Source organism: Spinacia oleracea, chromosome 6 (genome assembly GCF_020520425.1).
Source record: "Spinacia oleracea cultivar Varoflay chromosome 6, BTI_SOV_V1, whole genome shotgun sequence".
Taxonomy (NCBI): Eukaryota; Viridiplantae; Streptophyta; class Magnoliopsida; order Caryophyllales; family Amaranthaceae; genus Spinacia; species Spinacia oleracea.
Genome location: NC_079492.1, coordinates 117,175,900 through 117,200,168, shown reverse-complemented (window position 1 = coordinate 117,200,168; position 24,269 = coordinate 117,175,900). Strand labels below are relative to the sequence as shown.

The 24,269-nt window shown below is 35.3% G+C and overlaps 4 protein-coding genes across 4 annotated transcripts; 3 read left to right on the top strand and 1 right to left on the bottom strand.

Annotated features, from left to right (window-relative positions):
- The first annotated feature begins 4,622 nt into the window (after positions 1–4,622).
- Positions 4,623–9,788, top strand: LOC130463523 (uncharacterized). The gene is made up of 8 exons (XM_056832674.1): positions 4,623–4,672; positions 7,179–7,242; positions 8,396–8,503; positions 8,603–8,749; positions 8,822–8,998; positions 9,070–9,413; positions 9,510–9,596; positions 9,672–9,788. The coding sequence occupies exons 1-7, from the start codon at positions 4,623–4,625 to the stop codon at positions 9,535–9,537; spliced, it is 918 nt and encodes a 305-aa protein (XP_056688652.1). The 3' UTR covers positions 9,538–9,596; positions 9,672–9,788.
- Positions 9,789–9,896: 108 nt separating this feature from the next.
- LOC130462803 (uncharacterized) lies at positions 9,897–10,694 on the top strand. The gene is made up of 2 exons (XM_056831724.1): positions 9,897–10,286; positions 10,370–10,694. The coding sequence occupies exons 1-2, from the start codon at positions 10,110–10,112 to the stop codon at positions 10,493–10,495; spliced, it is 303 nt and encodes a 100-aa protein (XP_056687702.1). The 5' UTR covers positions 9,897–10,109; the 3' UTR covers positions 10,496–10,694.
- Positions 10,695–15,171: 4,477 nt separating this feature from the next.
- Positions 15,172–17,806, top strand: LOC110796065 (60S ribosomal protein L10a). The gene is made up of 6 exons (XM_022001097.2): positions 15,172–15,298; positions 15,398–15,424; positions 16,270–16,489; positions 16,791–16,956; positions 17,158–17,363; positions 17,492–17,806. Exons 2-6 carry the CDS (start codon positions 15,420–15,422, stop codon positions 17,543–17,545), a joined length of 651 nt encoding a protein of 216 aa, XP_021856789.1. The 5' UTR covers positions 15,172–15,298; positions 15,398–15,419; the 3' UTR covers positions 17,546–17,806.
- A 258-nt stretch (positions 17,807–18,064) lies between these two features.
- On the bottom strand, positions 18,065–18,876 carry LOC110796068 (proline-rich protein 3-like). The gene has a single exon (XM_022001099.2). The coding sequence runs from the start codon at positions 18,871–18,873 to the stop codon at positions 18,316–18,318; it is 558 nt and encodes a 185-aa protein (XP_021856791.2). The 5' UTR covers positions 18,874–18,876; the 3' UTR covers positions 18,065–18,315.
- Positions 18,877–24,269: the final 5,393 nt, after the last annotated feature.

Sequence of the window (24,269 nt, the reverse complement as noted above, 5' to 3'; positions counted from 1 at the left end):
AAGGAAAATGGATGGGATGCTTGGTTGAAGTAATTTTGGTTGGAAAGAGGAAAAGGGGGATTGTCATCATTGCATGCAAACTAGTGTTGCAGACTAGCTTCACACGTAGGGGTAGGCTAGTGTAGAGTGTGTAACATAGTTTCTTATTACTTTTGTGTTGACGATTGGAATTCTACTGAATTAATTTCTGTTTCATTTTTATTATATGTATGTTAAAATTGGCAGTATATATCCTGGTGAGATATCAGTATACATTAATTCTTATTGTATCTGTAAATTAAAATCGTGAAATGGTATTAAACAGCTGTTTTTCAATTTTGCAGATTTACCTTTTTTGAGAATCGTAAAAGGTGGTCTGTCATGATTTGATTGTGTTTACATAATATTTTAATAAAATTTTATTTATGAAAATGTGCCAATTTACCTTACATGAATTTTGTTTGGTTAGACAAATTCTTGTTAAAATGCATTGTTACGTTCATATGTGTTTTGAACTTTCATAAAACACTAGAAAATCTTTTTTTTTAAAAAAAGCGATTACTTGAAATTTATCTCACCATTTCAAAACGGGAAAATAAAATTAGATTACTTGATATTGATCACAATATGGGGACATCGAAAAAACCGAACAACTACTTTAAGTAATCCAATCAACGTCCAACGGAATTAAATTGCCAACATGATAAATGAAAAAATGACTAAACAAAAGGACAACATGATTCCAATCTTGACAAGAAAATTTTCGTTATTTCTTGCTTCAACAATTTGATGCACGATCTCTACTTTCGCTTCTTCTAGGACTACATTCTTCTCTCGTAACCACTTGTTGTCCACCTTTAACTTCTCGTAGTCAATGTTAAGGCGCATATTTTGTTGTTGTAGATCATAAATTTCGGTCTGTAGATTAGCTACGATGTTTCCATTGACCTCATTCTCCCATAAAAAGAAACCGCAATTATCGTCCTGTGTAAGCATTAATTTATTGCGTTATAAAATAAAAAAAAAATCAGTTTTCGAATGACCATAAATATTAAAATCAATCTTGATTATTTAAAAAAACAAAACAAAAGGGGAGGGGGGAGGTGCAAAACCCACGTATGGGGGGGGGGGGGGGGGTTGGGAAATATTTCTTATAGCGTCGTTTACAAGGATCGAACCCCAGACCAAATGAAATTGCAAAGCTCTAATTGACGCAGTAACCATTGTGACAAGAGGCCAAAGCCATTGACCATGTTGCTCAACGTTTCTATATATACACCAATACACTAGATATGTAATGTTGTACAATAGATTTTTTCACTCATACATTAATTTGTACAATTTGTTAAATGAAATTCTTACACCACTGATCTGGAAAAATTAATTCCAATTACATTTCTTTGATTAACATAATATCTAAAACGTAATTTCTTTTTAATATGGGTACGGAAAAATAAAGTACTAGCCCAATTCAATATACACAGAAATTTGTAACATTAGTGCGTGCTGGATTAAGCTTACCTTCCACATCGGGCATGAATAAAACCGTTGGCCTACGTTGTTTGTGTGCTTGAAAATTTGTAGCTTTGCTAAGTAGCCATGGTGGCATAATATTTGTGATGCACTACTGCGGGGGGTACTTCTGATTGAAGAACTCGAGTTAGGGGTTCCCTCCTCAAACACCATAGGTAGTATGAACAGGAGAACTTAATGAACAGAAGAAGGAGGAAGGCAATGAATTAGAAAGAAACTGGAACATAACTGAATTTAATATGACCGTTGTAGGTAAAAAAATTATTCAACCAATACTAGTTTTGCTGTGTTCCATGTTACAATAAATAACACAGTAAACTAAATACAATACAAATATAGGATCATACACACACAAATAAAACTCAATATTACACTTATACAGATACAAAATAAACAATAGATAAACCAAATGAAATAATTGTTCAACTAAAACAAAGTACTCAATATTTTGATTAACTCTCTCCGTACACAAAGTTTTCAACAACCTCGCCAAAACCGTAATCACCGTCCGGTCCTTGGTCAGATTTCAAAACCCTGTTGACGCTCTCTTGGTCCCATACCCGAAGGCGGCAGGCGTCCGGAATTAGGTTGAGATTGACCCTTGAAGATGATAATATGTCGATGTATATGATCTGCAACATAAACGCATGTGTTACGAAACACCAAATGGTTACTCGTCAAGATACATACAACAACAAACTTTGCAAAACTTACGAGAAACAGAAGTGTGCATCCTCCGTAACCCTCTTTTGATGTTTTGGAAGCCAACCTTTTCTTCCCGTACTTCACAAGCCAATCCAAAACGTACTTAGCCCAATTATAATCCGATGCTTTACTCGCGTTGTGTAACACGTATAAATGCAACGGGCTAATCCAACCACACTTCTTGGTTGGGCACAATATTGTACCAAGGGCGTACAGCAAGAAATGTGATTGAAATGACTGTTTATTGTTAGGATCTTCAAGTACTTTTCTGTAAACCTCTGACTCTATTATAGCACCATAAGGTGTATTTCCTTTGTAGATTTGTTTCATTTGTTGTGCTTCGGACTTTGTAGATATTTTTGGGTGTTGTAGATGGCCACCAGATCTTAAGCCTAAAACCCAACCTACTATTACTTCATCTATTTTCAATTTGTAGTTGTCCCTTATCTTGAGTTCTAATTTGTTAGGATTAAACCTGCTATTGATCCAGCACTCGAACTGATTATCAATTTCATTGATTCTCATAAACAGTAGATCCTCCAGCCCCATTTCAGCTACCCATTTTCTATGGGTGTTTGGTAATTTTGCAACGAATGAAGCAAAATGATTAACACCACACCCCATACCAAGCATCTGTGAATTTGTATCAATTTCATACTTAGTTACATGTATTTATTCTTTTTCCCATATAATCACAGTATGAACACAATTAGTCCTCTTCATTTTACCTTCTGCACAAGTCCAATATCTATTTCACGATTCCCATTTGCTGGACTAGCCTTACTATCAACTTTGGATTTAGTAGCCTTAAATTCCTGCGTAAACCAATTATTACAATCTAAATGTTTTGTAAATTAATTAATAACTTTTTACTCTACGTATCTTCTCTAATAATTAAATCAAAAGGGTTTGCTAAAATAAATGTAAGGAATATTTACCTTGGGATTTCTCTTACACGAATGAATATGATGTACCGAGCATTTTTTTTGGTAACCGACTTATCTTCCCCGATTTTATCTTTATGCTGGACAACTACAGTGACGAGATTGTCCTTATTTGTCATCTGTATGAATTTGTTGAAGTCATTTGTTGTTTCAATTGGGAATCCGTCCTCGTCGAATCTTTCATAGTCATCCACAACCCAGATCTTGTAGTCGGAATAACCGAAGGAACTGATAATCAAGTTTAGATAATCATTGTCTAATTTAGATCTTGAAACAACATACACTTGATTGTCTCCATTATCGTAAATTCTTCTTGGATGGTAAATGAATCTTCCGTTGTGCCAAATATTTAGAATAATGAAATCTGTTTCTTTGAATCACTGCATTCAAAACCATAATTAATTTACCCTTCAGATTCATAAATTGTTTAAAAAAAAAATTAAAAGTAGATAGATTGGTCGTTACCTTGAAAGATCTGATGCTGAACTCATGGAAGATATCCGATTTTGGCTTAATTAAAAATTAAGGTATTAGGGTTTTACAAAAATGGTGGCGGATCTGGGTTGTGTGTTCTTGGATAGCATATGTCTGCTATTGACGTTTACAAAGCCAAAACAGTAAAGGTGGATGGGTAACACTTACCACGTTGCACACATTAGGCATACATATAATATTGCTTTCAATTAAAAGACATACAATATGAATTCATGACCAACAAGTTCACACAACGTATGGATTAAATTAACCCTTAGTCAAATAAAAGAAACTTTTTCCATTAAACAAACTACGAGTACAAATAACTAAAGTCCATATTGAGATAATTAATGATTTAAAAATGAAAACTCGTTCTTAATTATCTTCACCAGTCAGATCCACAAAATCAATCTTCTTTTGTTTTCCTTCCCTTAATAAGAATTCATCCTCCGATATTGGTTCTCTTTTTAATAAGCGGTCGTCTGCCTTAGCCACACGAATGATCCTTTGACCGTCCTTGTTGGGTCCAATGTCTTGCCAAGAAATTTTTTCCAACAAGTACGAATCTCTTTCCTTCATAAACACTTCACTTACTTTAGGAGCGTAGTATAGTTCACTAAGCAATTTCGATATTTCAGACGGTCCGATTCGTTTAATGACAACTCGCATGAAATTCCTCCACTCGATCTTGAATCTTTCTTGCTCTAATTCGACTGCCATGTACTTCGACCACCTTCTTGTTGGAGGCACCGCTACAAAATGTTTAGTTGTTGTTAAATAATCATCCTAAAACAATTGTTAATATAAAGCATAGTAAGACATCAATAGACTAAGGAGTATACCTTTTCCATTCACGGATATTGTGTTGTTGCTAGCTTCAGCTGCTGTTCTCTTGCACCTATTAGACCTGGTTGCCATTCCCTTAGCCATGATGAAGTTGTACTTTGTATGTAATTGTGAACCCTCAAGTAAACTGTGTTTGTGAATATGGCATATGCAGATCTAAATCTTCGTCTTTTATATCAATATGGTAACTGGTTAGAGGCCAGTCAATTTGGCGGTAAATTGTGTACTAGTGTTTGGTGTCCTTATTAATTTTAATAGCCCAGTATATGATTTGTTATGCATATTATTTTAATTAATTGTCGCATGTATTCGTTAAACATGTATTATGACTAAGTTTTATGTATGTAATATATTTAACAAATTAATTACGCTTAGTAGATGTTTTCCCGCCATTTAACATCTGCTTCCGTGCGCCAATGGATGGAAAGCAGACAAATTTAATGTGTGGTTGGATATGAGATTATAAAATAATACCCATGCGTTATCCAAAACCCAGCATATATACGTGTTTAATAAATATTGTATGCTAAGGACTATGTTACATTAATAATTTCATTTGTGTGACATAGCCCAAGTACACTAGGTCTAATACATCGATTGGACTATTTACCGAGTCACGTAGGTTATGAGATCCCGGAAATGGATACCGTCCTAAGAACTACGCCTTAAACCCTTTCATGTTCATTTGTGTGACATAGCCCAAGTACACTAGGTCTAATACATCGATTGGACTATTTACCGAGTCACGTAGGTTATGAGATCCCGGAAATGGATGCCGTCCTAAGAACTACGCCTTAAACCCTTTCATGTTCATTTGTGTGACATAGCCCAAGTACACTAGGTCTAATACATCGATTGGACTATTTACTGAGTCACGTAGGTTATGAGATCCTAGAAATGGATGCCGTCCTATGAACTACGCTTTAAACCCTTTCATGTTCATTTGTGTGACATAGCCCAAGTATACTAGGTCTAATACATCGATTGGACTATTTACCGAGTCACGTAGGTTATGAGATCCCGGAAATGGATGTCGTCCTAAGAACTACGCCTTAAACCCTTTCATGTTCATTTGTGTGACATAGCCCAAGTACACTAGGTCTAAGACATCGATTGGACTATTTACCGAGTCACGTAGGTTATGAGATCCCGGAAATGCATGCCGTCCTAAGAACTACGCTTTAAACCCTTTCATGTTCATTTGTGTGACATAGCCCAATTATACTAGGTCTAATACATCGATTGGACTCTTTACCGAGTCACGTAGGTTATGAGATCCCGGAAATGGATGTCGTCCTAAGAACTACGCCTTAAACCCTTTCATGTTCATTTGTGTGACATAGCCCAAGTACACTAGGTCTAATACATAGTTTGGACTATTTACCGAGTCACGTAGGTTATGAGATCCCGGAAATGGATGCCGCCCTAAGAACTACGCCTTAAACCCTTTCATGTTCATTTGTGTGACATAGCCCAAGTACACTAGGTCTAAGACATCGATTGGACTATTTACCGAGTCACGTAGGTTATGAGATCCCGGAAATGGATGCCGTCCTAAGAACTACGCCTTAAACCCTTTCATGTTCATTTGTGTGACATAGCCCAAGTACACTAAGTCTAATACATCGATTCGACTATTTACCGAGTCACGTAGGTTATGAGATCACGGAAATGGATGTCGTCCTAAGAACTACGCCTTAAACCCTTTCATGTTCATTTGTGTGGCATAGGCCAATTATACTAGGTCTAATACATCGATTGGACTATTTACCGAGTCACGTAGATTATGAGATCCCGGAAATGATCGTGGTCTTTAGCATAAATATTGCAAAACGTTAACTTTGTACTTATTCATTTTCCAATTTCATTAAAAACTTTTTAATAAAAAGTAAACTATTAATACAACTTTAAGTTTGTCAAATGTTTCATTAAACACATTTAATACAAACACATACAATTTTGCGTAAGTAAATTGACGGAACTTTCTATGATACGTTAGTAGTGTTTTAATTAAAAATGTTGTGTTGGAAGCTGGAAAAGGGAAAAAGTAGTCTTATAGCTATTGGTTGATTTGGACGGCGTGGGTCCCCTACATTTTTTTGGGGTCAACTTTCCTCATAACCATTTCCTCAACTTTCCTAGTTTCCGGTTGAAAGAGTCATAGATCTCTCCTCCATAACACTAAAATTCATCTTTCATTCACCCACAAAAACGAACCCAGAAATTTATTTCATGCGTTTTTATCAATACTTGTTGACAGATTTTGCGAAAGGCCTCGAATTTCAAGTCCATGTAAGTCCCAGATATTCCATAAATTTTCTTAATTAGTTTGTCCTATTTTTTATGTAATTAAGGTGTTGTTTTAATTTTAATTATTTTTATGTAAATTTTCTTAATTAGTTTGTCCCAGATATTTGTTTATTACTGATCCAACATAGTTAATCTTCGTTCACTATGGTTTAGTTGTGATATAATTCCATAATCCAGAACTGATGTTTACCTCCCTGTTTTTTTTTTTTTTTGAGCAATTTTTTTTAAAAATTAAATCACACAATAACAAATACCGATCATCTGATACAAAATACAGGGACGAAGAGCGGAGTATGGGAGATCCTGCAGAAAATGTATATGAGGATGTTCTAGAAACAGCCAGAAACTATACCGCTGCAGACAATTTAGATGAGACAACAAATAAAGGGGAAAATCCAGGGGACAAGACCATGAAAGGTATGGTGATGCGAGGAAGAACAACAGCGAACAGGTACAATTTTAATAACTAAGAGTTCATTTTTCATTTTGGTTACTATATGTAGTGGTATACACTAGCAAATAAGAACTATTGTAATTATGTTTTAACTTAGGAAACACAACAACCCAATGTAAGTGAAGTTCAAACATTTGCCGCATATTTAGAAGAATTTATTGTTGCAGATGAAATTAGTCAGGTAAAACCGACCGACTTAATGTCATTCCTTTGTTGTGTGATACTAATGTCGGAAATATAATGAAACAATAGTTTGATAATTAACAACAATATTACACCCATATATTTAGGAGAAAATTTGGGAAAGTATCCCAGAATCAGAAGAAGAACATGACACTACCATACCACAAAGAACTACAACCGACATTGAGGATAGTAATGCACGTCCAGTTAAGGGTCCAATTACAAGAAAACGGGGAAGACCACCCCTAACAGAAGCTCAGAGAGAAGCCAGACCGCGGCCTAGTGGAAAGTGGGTTAAAGGTGGTCTTGGAAGACCTCCAAAGGGTAAAGGTGAAAGCACCGCAAGGACTCCAGTAAGTAACTAGGTTACACTTAGTAATGTGCTATTTTCTAAGAAAGTTAGACCACATTGTATAACTTGTACACCTTGTTTTATTTTATTTGATTTGCAGCACACCGCTCTACGATCATACCCCAGTCTTGTGAAGGAATTATGTGACATCATGGGTTCAATTAGGGAAAACTGGGTGAAGTCCGCTGGTTTTGGGTCAATATTGAATTTAAAAATTCAAAAGGTGGATAGGTATTTCTTAACTTGGCTAGAGGGGAGGTGGGATTGGAAGTCAAAAACCTTAAAGATTCAGGACGATTACAACATCACTATAGATGAGGATATGACAATGTGGATAACTGGATTGCCGGCTGGGGAGAATGAATTCAGTAGTCTGCGTGTGGATGATCCAGAGCTTATTAGTTTTGAGGAAGAGTATCAGAAAAAAAAAAAAAAAAAAAAAAAAAAAAAAAAAAAAAAAAGGGGACTGAGTACATTAATGTGTACAACAAAGCTTTGTTAAAAATTGATAATAGGAACATGTTTTTGAGGCATTTCATTCTGCTTTCATTCGGAAGTCTCTTTTGCATGACTAAGTATAACTTTATTAGCCCGAAATTGTTGCATATACTTAAGGAGGAAGCCCTTAATGACCCATATGAATGGAACTGGTGTGGGTTTTTATATGAATGGATAGGAGGTCACGGTAGAGAACGTGGTAAAGCATCAGCATTCATTTTGTTGGTAAGTATTGATTTTACAAAGTTTACAAATCATCAACGTACTACTTTTTATGAAATTCCCTGATTACAGTGAATGTGGTCCTTAATTCTTATGACATAGATTGCATATCTTGACCGACTGAAATATAAAAAAACCGCAAAGGGGTGGAGAACGGATGTGCCGAGGCTTGGTTGTTGGCAGACAAAGGATGTGTACGATTTGATAAATCAAGATTCAGGTCCGGATGGTACCTTTGGTCACGCTGAGGTACGATCCTTAATCTAGAGGCTTGTGAATTATTCATATTAGGTGTAGTACTCATGAACTGGAATTACCTAGGTGGTCCAAGATGTTTTGTATGGAAAACCATGTCCAATTAATGTTCAGACGGAGATACCACCGTGGTTAAAGGACAGATTGGACACGACAGCTGAAAAACCAGACCCACCTCCAAAAGAAGCATTGAAAACAGCCCTACGTCGGAGATTCAAGCAACCAAGTTCAAGCCAGAGAAAGGTATGTGTTTGTTCCTACCAATTCGTATTTTTCTGTCATTGTTTTGTAGCTAAACTTTTTTGGGTTTCTAGTCCGTCCGTTCAAGCAACGAGCCATCAACAATACCGTGTCAAACAAGTCCAAAGGCAACAGAGAAGAACACGAGTCCTGTAGAACATACAGTGCCTCAAGAAAATCCTGTTGTTGAGAACAGAGATGAAAGTAACGACAACGATAGAGAGTCTGTCAATAGCTTGGAAAGAATTGGAAGATACATACCAAAACCCATGGTTGAGCCAACACAACGAAAAATATCTGAGAAGGTTCTTGATCAAAATAAATTTGAGGACCAGGTATTGGTACAAGATCAGAACCACCTTGTAACACGAGGGATGCTCTATCGTTCATTCAAAAAAATAGAGAAGTTGACATGGAGGTTTGTTATCTGATTCAATTATACATTTTCAGTTTAAAGAAATAGATCTTTTTTCAATTGTAGTCGCACTCTAATTTTATTACAATGTGAATCCAGGTTATGTGTGCTTGGTGTTCCTATTTAAATAGCCAGCTTCGTGACATGAAAATCTTCACAACATATGTGATCACACCTAAATATTGGGTAAGCGTACCAAAATTGGACAACTGGCTGCTCTTCACAATGTTCTTTACTAACATAATTTTAATTTTGTTACAGGATGAGATGATCACCATGGGTACTGATGGACCTAATTTCGTTGAAGCACTTACATCAACGGCAGACTACATCAAATCTGACATTGAGAAAGGGTTTGTTATGAAGGAAATTCGTAAGGTAATGTTAATAGTTTCATAATACAGTTATTCCAGTCAATTCACACTAAACTAATGTATACCGAATTCAAAAATACGCAGTTATACGTCACGCTTTATCATAGTGGCCAGTGGTTTGTGATTAGATTTCAACCAGAATTTCCAAACAACTGCCGGAATTCCAAGATAACTCTGTTTGCATATGACCCAAGATCTGAGCCACATACGACAGAGACTTTTACCAAGACATACCTACAACCTTTGGTAGTTTCATACTTCCTACTATGTGGAATTATAAGTATTTTACGGCAGTCCAACGGTGAGTACATTTTTTTTACAGGCTATGGTGTTTAAGAAATTGCAACCAATGATCGGCATTGAACATATTACATGGAATCTTGGCGACGCCTGCGTTGGCATGGTTGATCATCATCCAAAGCAAAAAACCAAAGAGGACGGGGGAATATTGTGTATGGTTTTGTTGTTGTCCTCGGTAGAGGTTGTAACTGCGTGGATGAAGGTACGAGTTAGCATATAATACATTTGATACAGTCTACTCCTACGAATGCCAGATTTTATGACAATTTTCATTACAATTGACAGTGTTATAAGAAGAGCGACAGAGCCACACGGAAGTATATCCTTGGACGTCTTGTATGCAGCGACAATAACACAATCAAGGTCAGGGAGGTCCTTGATTTGCTAGGTCTTCAGAAAATATACAACTAGTTGTGTTATACCACTAGTTCTATGACATCAGATGGATAACACTTGTGTTTCTATATGCATCATTATGTAATATCTAGCAATATATTTTGTATGGGGGGAAAACTTTGGGACAAGAATGTTTATGTAGTATTGAATTATGCTAGTACTTTTATTTATTGATTTAACAAGAATCTTCCGTTTTAGATGATGTTTCAATCAAAGATATATTTTTAATTGGAAACAATAAAGAACAAGGATATACAAAAATTAAATACTTCTTTCAGGTCAATGTTCTAAAAAATAAATACTTTGGCCTCAGATTATATTAGTGATTGATAAAGTTGTTGGTTTTAGTCAACTCTTTTCGTATTCAACTACAAAAAGAAACTTGAATAAAGAAACTCATTTCCATATTAAATCAGTGCAAAATGGACAAAAATGGATATGCAAAAGGACACTGGCCACTAGATGTGTTTCATGTAAAAAACAACAACAATCAATATTTTCCCACAGGAAACAACAATTAAGCACAACAAAAATTCAACACATCTCTGTGTTTTTTTAACTATAAGATACTAAAACAAAATAACCAAAGAATTTCAACATATCAGCAACTACATTGTCAACCGACCTCCGAGTCGTGTACGCCATTCATATGTATCGTAAACGAAAGTCTGAGATATATCTTCAGATAAATTAATTTGAGAACTTTCAGGAATGTCTTCTAACACAGGTCCATGTCCATTGTAGTAAGGATGTACACGTTCACCGTTGACGTTGTTTGCATGTTCTTGCCTAGCCTGGTAGCTAGAATATGCCCATACATGGACCTAATAAGTTCCTACAATGAGCGTAAACCTGATTAAATTATAATCGATATTTTCCCATAATAACCTAATAAAAGACTAAATAACAACATAAAATTACCTCATTGGCTGCAATCTCAGCGTGCGTACATGCTTGTTTCTTCTTAGATTTGTCGTAAATTGAACAAGGTCCTTTCTTTGGCCTACCAACATGCCTCTTATCAACCGGGGTTTTAATAACATCATCTTGAACGGGTTGAACTGTCCTTTTTAGAGCACGCTCAATACACTCTCTTGGCCTTAATCTACGACGACCAAACACATTACGTGCTTCGGGATCCCACCAAATAATAGACGTATCACCTTGGTCACCCGTTTTTCGTATACCCAGCGCATCCTCCATTTTTAGCCTAACTATATCAGTAGCTTCCGTATACAACTTGTATGCAACGTCATTATGCATGGCCAATTCTTTCAAATAATTGTGCCTTAAAGATAGCTCTTTAGCTTTTGCTAGCCGACTTGATTCCTCCGGATCATAGTATGAAACCCTCAAGCTCTCATAAGACCTAACTTGTTTCCTCCATCTATCTAGTATATATATTTCCCCGGTATAAATTGAAAATCCTCCACATCCATGGCTTTGAGTATATGCCTACATAGAATACCACTAAATTCAAACAACTGACATGAACAACTTAGCTCTCCTTTAACCTTATCTACTTTAACGGTGTATCTTTTGAACCGTTTCCTCCAATGAGGGGAGGTCAGTTTCTCGTCAGCTCTATACAACAAAAGTGATCCTATTGCATCAATTTTGGTAACATTTGTGTGGGTTAAACCTTTACGCTCACACACAATATCCCCAAACATCTCGTTGGTGTAAACCTTATGGAAAACGTACTCAGCTAACACATTCTTGTCAACATCAAGTTGAGGAGGCTTATCTATACAATCAAAATTATCCTCCTTTTCTTCCTCTGCCTTTATATTCATACAAAACTCATAGTTTTTAATGAACTGCAGTAATCCACATTCTAGGTCTACATGAGTTTTGAAGTAACGATTCATACCTTCACTTCGCTGTGTAGATGACATTCCGGCCCAAAATATGCCTCTATTGTAGGCTGGTGCCCATTGTTGACGGTTATGGTACGCATCCAGCATCCAGCCCTTACGTTGATTATATGTGTCCATCACAAGACACCAAGCCTCATCAAACTCCACAGGATCGAGCATATCATGAACGACCGTTCTAATAAGTGTATCAATTCTTTTCCATTCAGCAAGTTTGCCAAGGTTCCGAGAGGCATTCTGTAGCATGTGCCACAAACAAAGACGGTGTGGAACACCTGGGAAAACTAGGCTTATTGCCTTACCGATTGCCTTGTCTTGGTCGGTTAAAATTCCCTTCGGAGGCTTTCCCATGCACTTCAACCATTCCTCAAAAACCCAAACAAAAGTTTCAGTATCTTCATGTGATATTAAAGCGGCAGCGAATACAATTGATTTCCCGTGGTGGTTCACGCCAACAAAAGGGGCAAATGGCATACGATACCTGCTTGATTGAAAAATATAATTAACATAACATATAATCATCATGAACTGCACTACCACGTAACCAATTATCTACAACATGATAATAAAAATGAACAAATTCACTTTTTATAATAAAATATAATAAAAATGAACAAATTCACTTTTTATAATAAAATATAATAAAAATGAACAAATTCACTTTTTATAATAAAATATAACATACGTAACCAGTTAGTGATGATCAGCATGCAAATTAAACGAACATGCATAAATATAATAAAATAAAATAAAAGACATACATATATAACCCTAATAAGTAACAACAGCTCAACCTACACAATAACCATTATCAAATCCTAATATATTACAAAAAAATAAGAATAGACCTAAATAACAAAAACATTATGCTGGCGTAATGTATAAAAGTACGAAATACATTTACGTACCTATTGCTAGAGAAGGTGGTGTCGAAACTAATCACATCCCCGAAGTATTTGCAAGTTCCTCTGCTACGCGCGTCGGACTAGAATGCGTTCTTTAAAATACCTTCTTCATCTCCTTGCATAGAACTATAAAAATCGCTATTCAATTCTCGTTGTGATTTGAAATACTTTTCAAGACTGGCAGCATCTCCTTCCTCAAACATTGTTTTACGACGTTCAACAGCTATGACGTTCCTAACATCCCTTTTGTTGAACGTAATATTATCAAAACCACCTTTTTCAATCAGTTGAGTGCCAAAGTTTCTACTAACGCTCACACCCCCCCTTTCATTTATCATTATCCTATCGAAGGTAGCTCCATCAATGCTCCGGTAATTAACCATCAATTGACTACATTCGGGGCTAAGAGGGTGATTATGCACCAAATCACAATTAACTACTATAAACTCTCCATTTTTAAATGAACCATAAACAAACACTTTGCAACCTGTAACATTAGACCCCTCGCTTTTTTTAACACCTCCCTTCTTGCATTTTAATCTTATTCATTGCATCATATGCGCCTTAGCCTCAAGTTCTCCTATACCTTTTTTTACTAACACCCTTATCCTTATACTCTTTCTTTAACTCATCACTACTCACAAACATCTCAAAACCTTCATTGTAGGCATAACGGTGACAAAATTCAATAAATTCAAAACCGGAATCAAAACGCATTCCTGTTTTAGGGGGGGGGGGGTCGACGTAGTAAAATTCACAACAGTACCATCTTCGGCCTCTGGTTCACCATTTAGGTCTATACTAACCATTTCTCTGTAAAATAAATAATTAATTAACATAACTACAAGATTATTTGATATTAATACATATTAAATTAAATCATCGGCCATTTAATTTGTAAAAGACTACTGCAGATATTAATGGGTATTAAACCTACATACACAATAAATAAATTACACTACATACAAAAATTAATAAAATAATTACTTGCTGCACATATTAACAGGCACATTGTTTTCTCCGTCATTCCAAATTAAACGCATTAAACCAGATTTACAAGAAATACAGAAAATCTGATAAACTCTAAATAAACATAATCGAGAATACATTATTTCATAAAGTATAAGAAATAACACAGATAGACATACCAAAGAATCGAATTGAATTGTTCTATTTTAAAGAAAAATATCACAATGATAACTAATAAGGCATTAGAAATCAAATGGAGTTTCAAGAAAATTTACCTATTTCCAGAAAAGTCGAGTTGAATTCTTTTTTTTTTTTAGGAATAGGTTGCAATATTTGGGCGGGATTTTTTTTGGGAGAGAGTTGGGCGGTATTTTGCGCGCTCCTGAGTGCAAGAATGGCGAAAAGACTGAAATTTTTTCCCCCTAAAAACAGAAGTTTCCCCCCTAAACCCTAAAATTTCAAGCTGACATGTCCTTACCTGATTGCAGGGTAAGTCCAGTCAGGTTACCCCTAGGGTAACTGTATCATCTCCCGGTTCAAAACGTCTTGCGCGCACAAGGTGTACAATAAATTTATTGTACACCAAGATAACTTTTACCACTTTTTTCGTAACTTTAACATAGTTTTGATTAACTTTTATATTAGTAAAAAAAAAAGTTGATAGAAATGATTAAATGATTAATTTTATACATTATTAGTGATTTTGAAGAAATAAGTTTTAATAAAATGAAACAATTAATCACTTAAAAATAGATAACTTTTACATATATAAGCTTAACTTTAAGCATTTTGAGTTAACTTTTACTTCGGTGTACAATATTTATTGTACACCCATTGTAAATAAGAATTTGTGCTCCCGGTTTATTCGCATAAAAAAAAAAAACAGTCTGACGACTGACACACCCTTAGCATGAAAAAGTTTGGACTCAAATATAGCGGAATTAAAACAGGGCCGGGCTTTTGCGGCCTTTTTGGCCTTTCGGGTTAGGTCTTAGGATAGGTCCATTTTTATGAAGCGTGGTTTGAAGTGTTCAGTCTCATATTCAGACCCTAGCTACTTCCCTCCGGTACTCTCTCTCTCCTCCTCTCAATAATTTCTGCGTTCACTTGAATCTCTCGAATTTATTTAACCTTAATTCGCCATTTTGTGTGTTAATTGTTGTCAGGTTGCTCCATTAAGCTATAATCATGAGGTATGCTTATCTTCCGCATTTCCGATTTCTGGCGTTTTCGATTTATTTTCTAATGGGTTTTATAACTTGTATTTAGGGTTTTATAACTTGTATTTAGGATTTTTGTATTTAAATGTTGAAATGGTATTGTTAGTTAATTATATCTGAAATTTTTTGAAGGGGTACTGCTTGCTGTATCCGAAAATTGATGTGTGAATCGATCCAAAGTTCTAGGTTTTTGGAAAGTCTTGTTTAATACGTGGAATAATTTGTGAATTTAAAACCCCAAATCTATCTGTTTTTTGCACTGCGATAAACCCTAAACATGTTTTGTGAAGGTACAATGCGATAAATCCTAAACATGAGTATAGTGATAGAATGGGTTGATATTAATGCGTAGCACAAGCAAGTTGAGTATATGTCTATGCTGTTGTCTAAGTTCTATGCCTTACTCATTACCAAGCTTAAAGTTAGATTTTTTTTTTCTTTCTCTTTATAATATCAATTGTTCGAGGAAAATCAGCCACATTTCGGTTTTGTGGTTGTTACTTTTCTATGACGGTTGCCTTCTTTCAATGTAAGCTGTATAGACTATAGATCACAGTAACATGTTTTGAAGTACTTTAAGCTTAATGTATTAGAAGAATTGCAAGTTTTGACAATTGATGCTCATATTCATTGAGGTTTCAAATGGATATCCAATGTGTTCTTTTATTTTGAAATGCTAGTACTGAGATAGAATATAACTTGATTGATTTAAAACACTGTAATCCTCTGTTCTCGCCTGATTCTGGTTGTCACATACCTTTAGTTGTTTGTTAATGTTGTGTGAATGACCGGAATATGTTTTTGTATTGTTGTTGCAGTAAGCTTCAGAGTGAGGCTGTGAGAGAAGCCATCACTGGAATTGCAAGTGATGCCAAAGAGAAGAATCGCAAGTTTACCGAGACAGTTGAGCTCCAGATTGGGCTGAAGAATTATGATCCTCAAAAGGACAAGCGTTTCAGTGGCTCTGTTAAGTTGCCACACATCCCTCGTCCCAAGATGAAGGTTTGCATGCTTGGAGATGCACAGCATGTGGAAGAGGTAACAAGTACTTGGTTGTAGATTTTTTTAGTCATTTGAGCAAAATACATGTTGAGTACAAAACTCTGTGTTATTCTATTGCTTTAGACTTACAACTTATCAGCTAACAGTAAAGCATGTGTCTCTCAAGTCATTCTATTGCTTAGTATCATATGCTTTTGGAATTCTTTCAAGTACTAGTTCTATATTCCTAATGTGCATTTGGTAGCAACGCAATATTGTTTGGGATACCAAAGTCTTTGTGCCTTGTTGTTTTGCACTCTCGTTAGTCCTTACTGATGCAAGGTTGATGTGATGGTAGGCTGAGAGGATAGGATTGCAATGGATGGATGTAGAAGCTTTGAAGAAACTCAACAAGAACAAGAAGTTGGTTAAGAAGCTTGCAAAGAAGTATCACGCTTTCCTTGCATCTGAAGCTGTTATTAAGCAGATTCCCCGTTTGCTCGGTCCTGGTCTTAACAAGGCAGGCAAGTGTGTTTGATTGGTTTTGATTATAAGCATATTACTGCGTTAGTTTAAGGAGTATTGTAACATAGTATATGACCTTATCAAAGCATACATTGAACAAACTTCCAGCTGCACTTACTATTTAGTTAATCAGTATTCCTGTGCTGCGACTATTTTCATTCTTCAGTTATTGCTCATTGATATGTATATTGCTTATTCAGGTAAGTTTCCAACACTTGTCACCCACCAAGAGCCCCTTGAGAACAAAGTTAATGAGATCAAGGCAACCGTGAAGTTTCAGCTTAAGAAAGTTCTGTGCATGGGAGTTGCTGTTGGTAACTTGAGTATGGAAGAGAAGCAGATTTTCCAAAATGTGCAAATGAGTGTTAACTTTCTGGTTTCACTGCTCAAGAAGAACTGGCAAAATGTGAGCGTTTCTTAAATGCTTGTGATATTCATCAAAAACAAATGTTCTATTTCTATACTATCATAGCCATATTGCAGTTCAATTCTGCATCGATCTCCAAGTAACTGACTTTGTTTATGTTTTGGCAGGTTCGGTGCTTATACCTGAAGAGTTCCATGGGAAAGCCATACCGTATCTTCTAAATCAGTCCATATCACCATCTTTTTGGCTGAATTGCATTTAGGAGTTGAAGTTTGTTGGCTACTGTGTACTATTAGTACAATCGTAATTGGTGTGAGCTTTAATATACCAGGGATGATTATCTTGAACGATATGGCTACAAAGTTTCTAGTTAGTTTTATTGTTATCGATGACTTCATTGTCATATACTTGTATGGTATTTTATCCCTATGGGGTAATTTTGAATTTTTGAGAGTGATATCCTTAGAGAAGATTTTTGGCCATTTTGTGAGTAATTTCTGAATGTGATATGCTTGTGGCCCCCAAAGAAATTAGCTCGAGCACTGTAGTGGCTGTTTCATTGAAAGCATCTGGAAACAGTGAATCTATTTTGCTATCAATTCTTAATGAACCTGTAGGAATAGGGTTAGTCTTTAACAGAACATAGCGCTGGTGCCTGCTACTATTTATTTTTCTAGTAATGTTTTGACATTTATATGGTGGTGTGAATTTTTTTTAAGTGTTCCTTCGTGTAAGCAATAGACAATCAAAACATATGTAAACTATCCCCATTGAACATAAGAACTTGTACATTCTTTTAAAAAGCTATAATTTGTTTACATGTATAACATGAGATAGCATGCAGCTCGATGAATAACATCATTTATTTTTGTAAAAATTAAAATACAACACGAGACAAGAAAAAGTTATCAAACCCAATGGCTTGGGATGAAATATTAGTTAATCAGTAAGCAATATACATATCAATGGCTTGGGATGAAATATTAGTTAATCAGTAAAGTGGCGATGGAGTGTATGCGGGAGACTCGTAAGATGGTGGAGTGTAGGTTGGAGTGTATGCGGGAGATTCGTAAGATGGAGTATAGGTTGGAGTGTATGAGGGAGACTCGTAAGACGGTGGAGTGTAAACTGGTGATGGGGTGTATTCGGGAGATTTGTATACGGGTGATGGGGTGTATTCAGGGGATTTGTATACGGGTGATGGGGTGTAAACAGGTGACGGTGGAGTGTATGTTGGGGACTCGTAAACTGGCGATGGTGGAGTATATGTTGGGGGCTCGTAAACTGGCGATGGTGGAGTGTATGTTGGAGACTCGTACACCGGTGGTGATGAGTATTCTGGAGATTCATACACCGGTGTTGGGGTATATACCTTGTATTCAGGAGAATAAGTTGGGTAGTCACGAGCAGATGAAAACGCTACCAAGGTCATGAGCAGGAAAGACATGAGTGAAGCTTTAGTAAGTGCCATTTTATTAGGAGATGAGATGATTTTCACTAAAGCTTTTATTGCTTCAAACTGCTTAATGAAGGATGAGTTATGAAACATATGATTTGCCAAAAGGATTTATATAAGCCATTTCCTTTGATTAATTCCATGATATAATTCACTAAAATAAATAAAGTTGAGTAAGTCTTGCATAATTTTTTTAAATAGTTCCACTTGGTAATCTACCCATGTAAGCACGATTTTTTCAATTCAAAGACATGAATAGTTCTTTAACTTCTGGATGTAAACTTTTACCGATTACATTCAGATTAATCAGATATGCAATAATTTTTGTCAACTGGCGATGGTGGAATGTATGTTGGAGACTTCTACACCGGTGGTGATGAGTATTCTGGAGATTTATACACTTGTGACGGGTATAAGTAGGTACCTTGAATTTTGAACTTCGATCATAGTATACACTTATGAATTTTAAGCTCCTGTCATGGTACGAGGTTAAAATTCGCAAGTCTATATCATGGTCGGAGCTAAAAATTCATAAGTCTAAACCATGATACAAGTTTAAAATTCATAAACATGTACCATGGTAAAAACTAGCTTAAAATACATTACACTGTGAATTTTTACTGTCTGTTTGGTAGTTGACCATAAATGGTGATGGGGTGTATTTACAGTCCGTTCGGTAGTCGACCATAAATGGTGTCTATGGGGATGAATTTGTATGTAAATTTGTAAGGAAAATCAATATCTATTCCCATAGGAATGCTAGTTCACTTAAGATTATCTCTTTTTCTTTATAAATTTCCATTACCATCCATTACCATTTGGAGAGTGGTATTAGGTGGGAATGCAAATTTATGAAGAAAAACACCAAGTTTGAGACAAAGTTTCATTACCATGGACATCATGATGTTAATTTCTTGTCAAATAACACTTGAATTTATTTTCATTCTCATCGTAAGCGCAATAAAAAAAAGAGTGAAATGACCCAATTGCTATACTCAATGTCTTAAAAGAAGTGTTATGACTTGCTGCTGAGGAACGATCATTTGTAGGAAATAACTTCATTAATGAGAGTTAGGATATACTACCTCCGTTTCAAAAAAATCTTTACACTTACTATTTGCACGGAATTCGGTGAAATGTATGACCGTTAATATATCCAATTCTGTAAGGCAACAAATTATAAAAGTTGATACTTATAAAATATATTTTGAGAAAAATCTAACAAGATATTTCATGATAATTTTCAATAGATATAATAGTGAGAATTTATGGTCAAAGTTTTGATTGTTGGACACATTTTTCAAAGCGTAAAGAACTTAAACGAAGGGAGTACTACTATTAGGATGCATACGTTCTTATCCCATGATTGTTACTTGGATCCTGGGATAGTCCCTTTAGTTCACACTCTTAACATTGTCGGGATCTTTCTTCCCTAATGTTCCCAATCAGATTACAATCAAAACAACCATTGTATCCTTGTTAGCTTGCTATTAGAGATGGTCATTGGGCTACCGACTCAATCCACCCTGACACAATCCGTAGTGGGTTAAAGAGGTCAAATTCACTTATAAATACTCATAACACGACCCTCCCAACACGGGTATATCTTTTTATGTGTCTTGGGTTAGTTTTCCTAACACTGCCCATTTCGATCCACCCAACTCGGCACAGCCCACCACGGCACACCCACCCCACCAAACACAACCCACCCAACATATGAACCTGACCTACGAACCTAGCCCATCCGACACACAAACCTAGCTCACCAAACCATGTGACCCAACTGACCTACCATCATAATTTAAACTATTTGATATGTTTAAAATACAAATAAATTTTAATTTTATTTTTAATTGTACATATGATTTAGTAATGTCAATAACATAAATATTAATTAATTTAAGTTCATATGAATTTTGTAATTAAATAATCTTTCCAAACTCACTTGACTCACTTGACCCACATCATCCTCCAAACCTCTATAAACCCACCAAATCTACCAGATCCACCAGAGCAACATCAGGCACAAAACACGTACAAACCCACCAATTTCACTAGACCCACTCGACCTGTACAACACACCACGACCCACTACCCACACAACCCACGACCAATCACGTATTGTGTCAATTTTTTCTAACACAACCCATAATTTGACCCACCCCGACTTTCAGTGTGTCGGTCGTGAGTCAACTATTACCGACCCCCCATGACTCACCAACCCACCTCTTTAGCCATCTCTATTTGCCAATCGCTAACTGCTGTACCCGGGTACAGCCAGCTCTGGCTGTACCCCAAAAACGACACGCTCATATTGTTTGTTCATTCTTGTCGACTGTTTGTTCTTTTTTATTGTACTGTTTGTTCATTCTTATTGTACTGTTTGTTCTTTCTTGTTGTACTGTTTGTTCTTTCATGTTGTTTTTTAAATTCATCATCAAATTTTCATAATTGTTGTATATTTTGTTCTTTCTTCTGGAATTTTATGTTCTTTTTTATATTGTTTGTTCTTTCTTGTTTATTTGTTTGTTTATAATAATCATATGGTTAATGTTCATAATTAAACTCTTCATTAATCTTTTATTCTTTCTTTTTGTATTGTTTGTTCTTTGAATTTTATGTTCTTTTTTATATTGTTTGTTCTTTCTTGTTTATTTGTTTGTTTATAATAATCATATGGTACGTTAATGTTCATAATTAAACTCTTCATTAATCTTTTACTCTTTCTTCTTGTATTGTTTGTTCTTTCTTGTTGTACTGTTTGTTCTTTCTTGTTGTTTTTTAAATTCATTCATCAAACTTATTGTTGTATTTGTTTGTTCTTTTATGTTGGCTTTAAAATTCATCATAAAATTGCTCATAATTGTTGTATTGTTTGTTCTTTTTTCTGGAACTTTATGTTCTTTTTTATATTGTTTGTTCTTTTTTGTTGAATTATTTGTTCTTTCTTGTTTATTTGTTTGTTCACAATAAATATATGGTTAATGTTCATAATGAAATTTTTCACTTCATTGGTCTTTTATGTTTTTACAAGCGCCTATATTGTTTATTTTCAAATAAATAAATAAATGTTCATTTTCAAAATAGTAAATGTTCATTCCAAATAAATAAATAAATGTTCAATTCCGAAATAGTAAATGTTCATTTCCGAAATAGTAAATGTTCATTTTTGTAGTTTATTTCCAAATAAATAAATAAATGTTCATTTTCAAAATAGTAAATGTTCATTCCAAATAAATAAATAAATGTTCAATTCCGAAATAGTAAATGTTCATTTCCGAAATAGTAAATGTTCATTTTTGTAGTTTATTTCCAAATAAATAAATAAATGTTCATTTCCAAAATAGTAAATGTTCATTCCAAATAAATAAATAAATGTTCATTTCCGAAATAGTAAATGTTCATTTTTGTACCAGTATTTTTTCTTTCTTGTTGTATTGTTTGTTCTTTCATGTTGGCTTTAAAATTCATCATAAAATTGTTCATAATTTTAGTATTGGCTGTTCTTTTTTCTGGAATTTTATGTTCTTTTTTATATTGTTTGTTCTTTTTTGTTGAATTATTTGTTCTTTCTTGTTTATTGGTTTGTTCATAATAAATATATGGTTAATGTTCATAATGAAATTGTTCACTTCATTGGTCTTTTATGTTTTTACAAGCGCCTATATTGTTTATTTCCCAATAAATAAATAAATGTTCATTTCCAAAATAGTAAATGTTCATTCCAAATAAATAAATAAATGTTCATTTCCGAAATAGTAAATGTTCATTTTTGTAGTTTACCTCCAAATAAATAAATAAATGTTCATTTCCAAAATAGTAAATGTTCATTCCAAATAAATAAATAAATGTTCATTTTCGAAATATTAAATGTTCATTTTTGTACCAGTATATTAATGTTCATTTTAAACAACACAAAACGACATCGTTTTGGATGGGGGTACAGCCAGCTTTGGCTGTACCCGGATATAGCCAAAAATTTGCGTCTATTTGCAATCCATCCTTGATATTGACTGGCGACTTCGTTCTAAACATTATCCATCGTGGAATCTACCCTTATTTACCTTTTGTCTACTATTTTCCTTTACCTTTTGCCTACTATATATATATATATATATTACATGTATTTCCACTAGATAATAATCCATGTAAGCACGATGTTTTCAATTAAAAGACATGAATAGTTCTTTAAATTGCGATCGTAAACTTTTACAAATTACATTGTGATGGTCAGATATGCAATTTGGTTCCGGTTCATTCGGTTTCTGGTGAAGATAAGTTCAGGTAATTTGGTTTGGATAGTTCGGGTATTGTGAGGGGGTCGAAAAAGCGCGAGACTAATGCGTGACCTTGTCCCTCGTGGGTGTGACGATTCTTTTTATTCAATCAAGTGTAATTGGATTTCCTGTGAGTATACACCCAATTGACTAGTAATATAGGAGTCGCCATTCAGTTTTTAACAACAATGAGAAAAACTGACAAAACCCGGTTATCGTGACATAAAGGGAGTGCAATTATGTTTGACCACGACGGCCATAGGTTCCCTTGTGATCCCTGGTGTGGGGATCTCTCAATATACACCCGCAAGGTAGAGATTGAGGGTTCGGGGGACTGTAACTACCGAGAGGAGTACTTCGCTCGTCGATAATTCCAGAGGCAGGATATCCTTACTAGCTCAGCATAAATAATTGAAGGGACATGCATTAACTATTAAACTAATCTGAGTTGATTTTAGCAATATGCAACATATAACACTAATTCGATCGTGATTATCTGATTTAAGTAGCATTAAGGGACCTAGCATGATAATCCGATTTCCCAAAAATATTATATTTGTTAGGCGTGATAAAACAATCAGATTAGGTTAGTTTAACAGTTCATAAAAAGGGCGAGGAAAGCAGTTAAATCATCGAAAAGGGACACATTACGACGCACCTTTGAGAGGTGCGTCACGGTTCTCAGAAAACTAACCACTTTGACTTTGCTATTTCTCCTTTTTATTTAACGAATCTCAATTATGGGACAGGATACGTTATGTTTGATTTATGGATCGATTGCGACAGAACGCTTGAACAGTTTCGCAGCGAGAGACTTAGGCTAAGGGTTGGAGTCAATACTCTGAATATAATTGTGTGTTGTTGTGTGTCCTTTTCACGTCGGTTTTAGGGGTCTATTTATAGGAATAAGTGGCGTAGAAAGATAGTTTTTCAGGAATTTGAATACGAAACGGATTAGGAAAAGAATCCGTCCCAGGTATTTTCGGCGCCCAGCTCTGGGGGCTGGAATTTTCGGCGCCCAGGACTGGGCGTTGAAAATAGGGTATGGCAGAATTCTTTGGTCAGATTCGGATTCCTGAAATCCGTAGAGTTTGAGATTGATTCGAGTCTTTTAGCGCGTATCAATTTTATGACGGAATGCGTCTGGGCCCGTTACGAACTCTAGGCTCGTTAGGATTTCAATTAATACGTAACTCTTACTTCCGAATCATA

Excerpts from the sequence above, each read along its gene's own strand:
- LOC130462803 (XM_056831724.1), top strand. The coding sequence starts at position 10,110 with ATGGTGTTTAAGAAATTGCAACCAATGATCGGCATTGAACATATTACA. Across the intron at positions 10,287-10,369 it reads TTGTAACTGCGTGGATGAAG|TGTTATAAGAAGAGCGACAG; the intron begins GTACGAGTTAGC and ends TACAATTGACAG.
- LOC110796068 (XM_022001099.2), bottom strand. The coding sequence starts at position 18,873 with ATGTTTCATAACTCATCCTTCATTAAGCAGTTTGAAGCAATAAAAGCT.
- LOC130463523 (XM_056832674.1), top strand. The coding sequence starts at position 4,623 with ATGGCATATGCAGATCTAAATCTTCGTCTTTTATATCAATATGGTAAC. Across the intron at positions 8,504-8,602 it reads CATCAGCATTCATTTTGTTG|ATTGCATATCTTGACCGACT; the intron begins GTAAGTATTGAT and ends CTTATGACATAG. Across the intron at positions 8,750-8,821 it reads GTACCTTTGGTCACGCTGAG|GTGGTCCAAGATGTTTTGTA; the intron begins GTACGATCCTTA and ends GGAATTACCTAG.
- LOC110796065 (XM_022001097.2), top strand. Across the intron at positions 16,957-17,157 it reads TCCTGGTCTTAACAAGGCAG|GTAAGTTTCCAACACTTGTC; the intron begins GCAAGTGTGTTT and ends TTGCTTATTCAG. Across the intron at positions 17,364-17,491 it reads TCAAGAAGAACTGGCAAAAT|GTTCGGTGCTTATACCTGAA; the intron begins GTGAGCGTTTCT and ends ATGTTTTGGCAG.